The sequence below is a fragment of the Vicia villosa genome, linkage group LG2 (assembly GCF_029867415.1).
Source record: "Vicia villosa cultivar HV-30 ecotype Madison, WI linkage group LG2, Vvil1.0, whole genome shotgun sequence".
NCBI lineage: Eukaryota > Viridiplantae > Streptophyta > Magnoliopsida > Fabales > Fabaceae > Vicia > Vicia villosa.
In genome coordinates this window covers 207,593,193-207,603,766 of record NC_081181.1, presented here as the reverse complement: position 1 = coordinate 207,603,766, position 10,574 = coordinate 207,593,193, and the positions used below count along the sequence as shown (strand labels likewise).

The following is a 10,574-nucleotide window of genomic DNA, read 5'->3' as shown; positions in this document are numbered from 1 at the left end:
TTGCCCTCAAAGATGAGAGAAAAAGATTGAAAAAAATAATCAAGATAAGAATATAGATTGGTGTAGTTATATTATGAATTTAGTGAATGCAAAAATATTACAAGCACAAGTGTATATAGATTATAGACTATACGTGGCACTACTTGCCTCACAAGTAACTAACCAACTACTTATCATAAAAAAGGGATAAGAACCACGAGTTGAAAATTGACAAACATCTATCTTAATGCATATGAAGTAGGAATTATATAAAAAACATTATAAACTGTGTGTTGTTTTTAATTTCTACATGCATCTCAACTATCATATTTTGCATGACATGTGAATTGTAACAACAATATTTCTCATAGTTTTCTTAGGGTGTGTTTGAGAGTTTGGAGGGGAAGGGAGGAGAGGGCTTTTAAATAAGGGAATATTCGCTGAAGGTGTGAATGTTACATATACATTGATTCTTTATTCCTTTTGCTCGTTTTTTTCCTACTTGTGTTCCATAATATAACTGATTTGATAAGCAGATGAAACTTTTGATTATTGGGGCTATTGCTCTGAAGGACATTGGAGGAGTTCTTTTCATATTCAGAAGCTCGTTTCGGAGCTTTGCTACTGCTTTGTAGTCAGTTTCTCTATTGGATTCCATATTCATCTCACATGCTCAGTTTTATAATAAGTTATGCTCTTTTTGTGCTGTAGTTTCTACATCAGTTGATTGTTACTCCATTTCGTTATGATTTTTACAATTACGACACTGAGGAAAAAGAATTCACTCAGCTATTCATCTAATTTACACAGGCCAGAACAATGACTTATTTTTTATTTGAACTTTAGTTTCATGTTTGTGCCCATATTCAATCTATTGTTTCAATCACTCCTTATAGAACATGGCACTTTTTGGAGCTTTGTTGTTTTTCATTGGGATGAAAAACTCCATTTGTAGAAGGCAACCAAAGAAGGCTCAAAAAATAAAAACCTATTAGATGCAGTAACATTGACAGACTCTTTTATCATTTATACTAAATTTTTTTTTTTTAAAAGGTCAAATATTTTCTATAATTTTTTAAAAATTCATTTTCGAAAGTCTTTCTCTCTCATTCCCTTCAAACTCGCAAACAAAACTTTAGTGTTGATTGTATTAAGGATTATTGTCTCTTTTTGAAATTATTGTAAAGTGTTTCAAATATATGTTGCATCTGCGCAACTCAAAATCTTATTCTAATTATTATTTTATTTCTATATTTTCCATATAGAACATATCATTTTCTTTATAAAATAATATAAAAGATAGTTACATAGTCGCATAAACTTAATAAAAATTCATCTACATATTTAAATTGATATACATAAATATGGATATAATTTCTTTAGCATTGACATTGTTAAAAAAAAGATGTGTATGTGTGAGACAACAAATTAGTATTTATATCTACGTTCAAATTAATATTGACGGTGAATTCTTATCTACCTTACCCAAAAATTGATCGACGTGCCAATATCGATATCGTGTCGGATGTTCTGACAACTAGTAATATAAGTAATATATAACTAATGTATATGTATATTATCAGTAGTAGTCTTTATAAAATAAGAGCAATACACAAAAAGAATGCTAGACCAACAGAGCTTATTTATTTGTACAAGAAGTTGTTAGAGGTTGTGGTAGAAGATCAGAGCTTATTTATATGTCGACTTAGACTATACTAGAGCTAAAAAGCAAAACAACTATTTGTTGGCTACATCTGGTGGTGGTTGCATATCTCCCAAAATAGATCCTTTCCTAAATTAGGTGATTCTTGTACAGCTTATTTCGAGGTTGATTTATCGTTTTGACTGGTTTTTAACTACATCAAATTACAATTATCCGATTGAATTTAATCACTTGAACCAAACCAAATACTAGTTTTGTTTAATTTTAGAATTCAATAGATTAGTCTAAAACCAATTTATACTAGTGCTTAATTAAGTCCAACTCCTATATATGAATGGTTGATTTAATTTCTGATGTAAAAATTTAGCTGTCACCTAGCTACTAGGTAGTTAGCTATATGGAGTGTCTAAGAAACATCTGACATTGAAGTGTCGGAGTTTGTCTGCAAATTCTAGTGATAATATGTATTGCACTGCTAGTATACAACTACTGACGAATTGCTTTAAGAACAAAAAACATACGAGGCAGTGGTAATCCGTAAGTTAGTTGAGGTATGTATTACTGTCCCGATAAACAAACGTTATGCAGATAGTACTAGAAGTAGTATGATGGTGTATGTGCATGAATATGCATCATGCACCATGCATCATGCATGCATGGATGTGAGAAAGAGAGAGTGATCAGGATATTCTATTCAGTATTGGCCACAAGCATCATCATTTCTAGGTAGCCGTCACAGCCGTACGTGTGTAACCATGCTATTCCATGACCATCACATGTTTTTCCGTTGGATGGGTGATTTTAGTGACTATAAAAACGAAATATCTTGATGACATGTATCATACGGTTCGGTTCTTGTGTGATGATATTATACAAAAGAATTCGAAAAGAAGCAAAATGAGAAAAGGACAAAAAACAAGAACATGGACCGACAATGCCGGTGGAGCAAAATGGCCGCAAGACGTTGGTATCAGAATCAGAACAAACCGTTTTTCACAGCTGTACCAGTACAGTACTACCCTCTTTCTCTCTCACCAAACTCACGGTTAACATTTTGTCTTTTTATAAAACCACACTTAACATTTTGAAATGAAATGATGAATACACGAATACTCACTCACTCACTCACTCTCATTCTTACTATATAATATCTCCTCCTCTTCACAAACATTCTAGCTTCAATCAATATGGACCCAAATTCTCAATCCATGTTTTCCGTTAACACCTCCTCCTCCGCCATAGACCCAATGTTCTCCACCTTCAGCCTCCAATCTCTTCTCACTTTCAACCATTCCTTCTTCACTGACAACTTCCACGCCATAACCGACGACCCTCATCAACTCCCTAGCCTCCCTCAATCTGTCACCGACCAAACTCCTTACCTTAACAACAACAAAAATGTCCTCATAGTCCCAAAAACCGAACACCCTCTTAATCTTCCTCCGTTACAAGAATATCTCCCACTTCAACAACAACCCTTCAACTTCCTCCCCCAATACTATCCACCTTTCGAAACTTTCCACCGTCTTCCTCAACTCCATTCCTCTGAACACTCTAACAGAAAACGCCTCCGTCACCCTTTCACGGAGGAAACAACTCCACCATCACCACCACCACAGAAACAACCTCACTTTGCCCGTGGAAAATCTCCTTCCTTGATTCCTCAGAGCAAGTTAGCAAGACAGAGAAGACAAACACTAAGCGAGAAAACACGCTGCTTGCAGAAACTAATGCCATGGGATAAGAAAATGGATCAAGCTACCCTTTTCGAAGAGGCTTACAAATATGTTAAGTTTTTGCAGGCTCAGATCTCTGCCCTTCGTTCAATGCCTTCTCAGTCAACCACCAACACCACCTACCGCAGCGGCGACGATGATGGTGTTTTTGGTGAGTTGAAGAAGCTGAACAGAAACCAGGCTTTACAGGTAGTGGTGAACTCACCGGTTGCACAAACAAAGCTTTATTCACAAGGCTACTGTGTTTTCTCCATGGAACAAATCTGTCTGCTCAGAAAAATATCAGAGAGAAGACAACAGCAGCAGCAGCTGAATATCTCTGAAAATGCTTCTTCTTCCAAGACTTTCTTTCACTAAGAAGCTACTAAACGATGTCGTTTATAACATCTTTTCAATGTCTTTTATTTGCTTTAGTGTTTACTCTTTGTTTCTGTCAAGCTTTCTAGTGATTTTCTTAGTCTTAACTTTTTGTTTTTTAGGAAGAAAAAAGCTTTCTTGCTTAGTATTGTGTTCTTTCTAGTTATGGTTAAACTAAATATATGCTTATTTTAGTTAAGTATTAAAGGACTTGAGCATTTGTTCTGACTGTTTTTGTTCAATTAATTTATAAATTAATGAGTGAGTGTTGATTTTCATAACCATATTGGTATAAACCTGTCAGGTAAGGCAGATATTATCTATTTAAATTAAGATGTGTTATGATTTGGTCTTTAAGATTGATTTAAGGACTGTACAGTATTATTTGATTTTAAATTAAAATGAGGACTAAATCAAATTAGATTTAGTAAGTTTCATATTTGAATCAAATTCAATTATTTGATTAAAATTTGAACTTTACATGTTTTTTTTATCAAAATTCCTTATTCTCATTCATTGGAAAGACAGCTTTTTATACAAATATGCATTCAGTTGTGCTCATTACTTGAAGAATAAGGAATGTTGTAACTAACTCACAATTAACTAACTAACAAGGCTTAATATCTAATTGACAAAGTTTAACAAGATTTATACAACAATCTCTCCATTACTGACTTCTATGATAAGAAATCGAGTAATACTAGACAAGGTCTCCATTCCTAAGCCCTCCCTTAATTGGATAAAGAACTCATACTTCAATGATTTAGTAAAGATATCAACCAACTAGTCTTGAGTGTTGTAGTGCTTCAATTCAATTATTTTCATCCTAGATTAGGTCATTTAAAAAAATAAAACCTGACATATGTGTGCTTACACTTTTCATGCATACTTGCTTTTTTTTTATAGTTTGATTGAAGAGTTGTCGTCATAGAAGATGATTGACCATTTCTTTTGAGGTATCTTCAAATGAGCTAACACATTTCTTAACCAAACTCCTTGGCAAGCACACGAAGCAACAACTACAAACTCTACTTCTGTTATTGACAATGTAACTATTGGTTCTTTCTTTGAGGACCAGGAGACTGTCCATGAATCTATTTTGAAAACATGCCTTGAGAAACTCTTTCTATCATCTCCATCTTCTGCATAATTTGAGTCAATCCAATATAGATATTGCATACTGGTTGTACCTTCATGCTTGTATAGGATGCCAAAATCTAATGTGCACTGCGTGTGCCTCATGATTCTTTTAATTGCAACAACATGCATTTCTGTAGGCCTTTTCATGTATTTGGCCACTAGCACACAAAAAAAACCATGTCATATTTGGTAGCTAACAGGTACATCAAGCTTCCTACCATATATTCGAATATGGTAGCATCAGAAGTCTTTCCATTTTCATCCTTCACCAATTTGTAGCCAGGAGCAATAGGATTGCATACTTTGTTGCATCCCTTCATGTCAAATTTTGATAGAATCTCAGCTGTATACTTTGTTGCGTCTCTCCATGTCAAACTTTGATAAAATCTCAGTTGAATACTTTTGTTGATGGATAAATATTACATAATTTCCCTATTCACCTCAATTCCCAAGAAGTACCTCATCCTTTTCAAGTCAATCATGGAAAAATCTCCTTTCATTGGCTACTTTAATTCATCCATCATTTGAAGATTATTTCTAGTGTATATGAGGTCATCCATATACAAACTAACAATGAGAATTTTTAATTTCATGTTTAACAAAAAGAGTATGCTTATATGGACATTTCTGAAACATGACAACAGAAAAGTTAAATTGATATTACTATACCAAGCCCTTGGAGCTTGTCTTAGGTCATATAGAGTTTTTCTCAATTTGTAAACCATTTTAGGTTTGTCTTTGTGATATCCTGCTGGTTAGCTTATGTAGATATCTTTAGCTAGTTCACCATACAAGAAAGCACTCTTTACATCTAACTAAAACACACACCATATTTAATTTGCTGCAACTACGAGAATGGTCCCGATGGCATCCCACCTAACCACAGATGCAAACACTTTATTAAAACTAATGCCATGCCTTAGATAGTAACCTTTTGATACCAATCTAGTTTTGTTTTTCTCCATTTCTCCTCTTTCATTGTACTTTATTTTGTAAATTCACTTTACTCCAATGATTTTTAGGCCTTTAGAGAGCGTGGTCAATTCTCATGTATTATTCTTCTTTATGGATTCCATTTCAAGATCCAATGCTCTTTTCCACTCTCAAATTTGACAACTTCCTCATAACTAGTAGGGTCTTCATTTGAACTGAAAACTGCTAGATTACACAATTGATCTTCCTCTTTATATTCTAAACTAGTGACATGCCCGTTAAGATATTTTGAAGGTCTTTTGATTCCGTGAGTTGGCTCATTAAATTCATCATTGTTTTTTTGACTTCTGTTCCCTACTTCTCCATCATTTCCTTTATTTGCATGGCCATCATCAAGGTCTTCAGTTACTTTTTTTTCTACATTTGGATTGTCTTGTGGTTCAGCTTCACTTTTCATCTACTTGGACATGTGATTCATCAAGACTAGAATGATATTTCTTATTCCAGTCCCAGGATTTTGCTTCATCAAACACAACATCCCGACTTATAATGACTCTTCCTTCAAATGGTTCATACAACTTGTAGGCTTTCGATTCTTCACAGACTCTAAGATTTACACATTGCACACTTTTGACATCCAATTTCTTTCTTTGAGTGTCAGGAACATGCGCATGAGTCACACATGCAAACATTCAAAAGTGATGTATGAATGGCTTTACTCCACTCCATGTTTTTTGAGGGGTCATGTTTGTGGCCAAGGTAATTAAAATATATCAGAGATTGAACCGATATAGGTAAGGATTTAAGGTTTAAAGATTTGATTAGGGTTGAACCCGAATTTGCCGGTTATGATAAAATATAGTTTTTACAATTTATAAATAATATCTAAAACTATTGTAAAAATATAATATACAAAATAATTCTTAAAAAGAATTAATTTTATAACATAAAAAATTACTTTTAGAAATGAAATTTGATTTGCGTCAAAAATAAAAAATGATATTTAATTTGAATATAATAATTATATGGTAATGCTAACATATGTCCTAAGAACACGTATTAAGAAAATTTTATTTTTAAAATTGAGCATTGAATTTACTATAGAATCTTAATTAATTTTTGGCTAAATTATTTTTAGGGTCCTTCAAGTTATTTAATTGTAACAAGTTAGTCCTTTATGATTTTTTTTGTTACATGTGGGTCCCTTATGTTAACTAACGCCTGCACTGTTGACCTTTTTCCAAATTCGATCTCCGTGGGAATCTGTGGGGATGGGATGGGGGGAAATATTCCCCCGTAGCAGGGATTGAGGATGGAGATGGGAAATAAATTTGGAGACGGGACGGGGAACGGGGAAGCATCCTCTGAACATTTTCTGCCACGTTGATTATCCCTACAATAACTCTATCAATTCTCCTTTCTCTCTCTCTTTAAGTCTCTCATAATAACTACATCAATTCATCTTCTCGTCACGTTAAAACAAACAAACAACTCTTTGAGAAACCTTTTTCAAACATGGCTTCAAGTTTTTGTGTTGGAACTTTACTTCTTGGTGCTCTCACTGCCCCCTACAATTCCAGCAACACTACGCCAGAAAACACGGCCCAAAAATGCTCATGGTAACCAAACTGATATAGCATGGAAACATGGTATTGCTGATCTTGATAATCCAAGGAGAATCCAATACAAGTATTGTAAAAAATGGTTAACTAGAGGTGTCTATCGGCTAAAACATCACTGGACTGGATCACAAAAAGATGTTGAACCATGTAAGGTTGTCTCAAATGAAATCAAGAGAGAAATACTGCAAGTTTGCAAAAAAATGTGATCAAAAAACAGAGGCATTGGTGGAGGAGGAAAAGTCAGAAGTGAGCTAAAAAAGAATGACTAGTAACAACTCTAAAAACATATTTAAGAAAAGGTGTTTTACCTCACAACCTAGCATTAATGTTGTTCTAAAGAAGGGTTTAAGAGATGATGCATGTCAAGCAATTGCAAGGTTTTTCTACAACAATGTTATACCATTCAATGTAGCAAGGAGTGACTAGTTCACAATTATGTGTGATATGATTTCAAGACATGGTAATGTATTCAAACCACCATCATATCATGACTTGAGAATGAAGTTGTTAAACCAAGAAGTGAATTTGACAAATGAAGCTTTGGAAGAACATAGGAAGGAATGGAGGAACATTGGTTGCACCATAATGACCGATGGATGAATTGATCGGAAGAGGAGGACAATTTTGAATTTCTTACTGAATAATCTAAAGTATTGTAATTTTGAAATCTGTTGATGCATCCAACATATGCAAAACAGCCGACAAAATCTGAAATAATGATGTTGTTGAAGAGGTTGGAGAAGATAATGTCATTCAAATCGTGACAGATAATGCGGCAAACTACAAGGTTGTGCTGATGCGAAAAAGGAACAAATTATATTGGACACTTTGTGTCACACACTATCTTGATTTGATGCTTGAAGATTTGGAGAAAAAGATATCGGTTCATGAAGAGACAATTCCAAAGGGTAAACAAATTACAACTTTTCAAGAACTTCTCTCATTTCTATTTTGCATCATCACACAAAAAACAAAGATTTGGTGAGGTCAGGTGCTACTCGATTTGCGACATCTTACCTTACTTTAGGGTGCTTGTATGAGAACAAGGAAGCTTTGATAAAAATGTTCACTTCTAAAGAATGGAAGTCGAGCAAACGTGCAAAGTTAAGAGATGGGAAAGCTATTGAAGATGTGGTTTTGGACAAAATATTTTGGAAGAATATAGTTATTTATTTGAGGGGTGCGACACCTCTCATTAAAGTGCTTCATTTAGTTGATTTAGATAAAAAAACAGTCCTAGGATTAATCTATGAGGCAATGGACCAAGCAAAGGAGGAAGTTCAAGAGAATTTTAATGGTGTCAAAAAAAGGTATCTTTGTTATATTTAATTTTATTCAAGTATGTGTCTGTTCTTAATATCAAATATTAAAAATAATTCAAATTATTATAATTTGTAGTTACAAGCTTATTTGGAATATCATAGATCATAGATGGGACAAAATGCTACACGGGCCATTGCATGCTGCAACCTATTATCTCAACCCGCAAATGCATTATGGTCCTTGACTCAAAGCTGATATTGAGGTTAGAAATGGCTTAATGAACAATTTAGCTAAGATGGTGGATGATCCTGAAGAACAAGCTAGGATTGACATCCAAATGCATGACTTCAAGAAACAAGTAGGGTATTTTGGAACACAATTGGTCAAACTAACACTTGAGAAATCTACTCCAGCAGAATGGTGGGATTCAATTGGGTTTGAGTGCCCAAAGCTCCAAAGATTTGTTATTCGCATACTCAGTTTAAATTGTTATTTGATGATGTTTTGAATGTATTGTTGTTTGCTCTTGTTTTGAATGTATTGTGTTGTTTTAAATTATCTTGAATTAGTTACAATGAATATTAATTATCCTATGAAATTTTTGTTTTTTCAAAGTAATTTTATTGTTATTTGAATTTTTTATATTATTTTGTGTCATATACATATTGTGAATCTATATGCAATATATATGAACTTTTAACTTTTTGTAGGGTCTTACGATCCCCTTTTTACGATCTTATTACCTTACCCGATTTTGCGTAGAATCTCGAGTCTGACTACCTTGAGTACTTGTGTTAAATATTTTGTATTAACCAAATTGTCGAAAATAGACTATTTATTTTTTAAAATAGGTTTATTATGTAACTGAACAAATTAGTTATCTTATTAATTAAAGTTGTTAAGTCATTGAAGTATATTTTAGAGTCAAAATTAAGGTTATTTGAGTAATTTCATTTATTATTATTAATTAATATTTTTATTTTATTATTTATCTTTTTATTATAATCAATAAAAAATAATTAAATTAAAAATAATAATAACTTATTAAATTATTAAATTGGATAAATATGACACGTTTCATACTAAATTACTAATCCCTTTAAAAAATTTCCAATTCATAACTTACACACTAAAAATAGGACACTACTAATAATATTAATTTAGAATAATTAATAAAATCAATTTTAATTATTTAATAATTAATTAATTGAATATCATATCATACTAAGTTTTGATTCTATAACTTCTCACAAAAACTTCCTACCAAAATTTTCATTAATTTAAAATAACAATAATTTATTAAATTATTAAATTAGTAAATAACATAATTAATTATATTATTAAATTAGTAAATAGTACACGATAAATATTACACGTTGCATTAAATTAGTAAATAATTAAATCATAATTTACTAACTTAAAAATAGGACACTACTACTAATAACAATATTGAGTAATTAATGTAAATAATTTAATAAAAAATAGGACACTACTACTAATAATAATTTTAATTAATTAATATAAATAATTATAATAAATAACAAAAAAAAAAATAATAAAATATATTTAAAATAATAGATAATGACCTTCTTTCTTCCTAAGTCTTCGTTAATTAATTACCGCTATATAGTTTAATTAATAAATTTTAAAAAATCAATCATAAAAAATCAACTTACTGACTAACACACCTAGGACTGTAAATGGAGCTGAAGAACCGAAATCCACCCAGGAACCGGTCCAATGGAATCAGACTATTGGACCGACCGAAACGAATGTTGGTCTAGTAATGAATATAATTTTGACCTAAATAGTTTGAGTATTTGATTTGTTGTTTATATTGCTTGAGTTGTGATAAAAAATGTCTGAGAGGATGATTATGTT

The 10,574-nt window shown here is 32.3% G+C and overlaps 1 protein-coding gene and 1 pseudogene across 1 annotated transcript; both read left to right on the top strand.

Annotated features, from left to right (window-relative positions):
- The first annotated feature begins 2,829 nt into the window (after positions 1–2,829).
- Positions 2,830–3,735, top strand: LOC131651178 (transcription factor bHLH117-like). The gene has a single exon (XM_058920844.1). It carries the CDS (start codon positions 2,830–2,832, stop codon positions 3,733–3,735), a length of 906 nt encoding a protein of 301 aa, XP_058776827.1.
- Positions 3,736–7,323: 3,588 nt separating this feature from the next.
- LOC131651177 (uncharacterized) lies at positions 7,324–9,201 on the top strand (annotated as a pseudogene).
- The last annotated feature ends 1,373 nt before the right edge of the window (positions 9,202–10,574 follow it).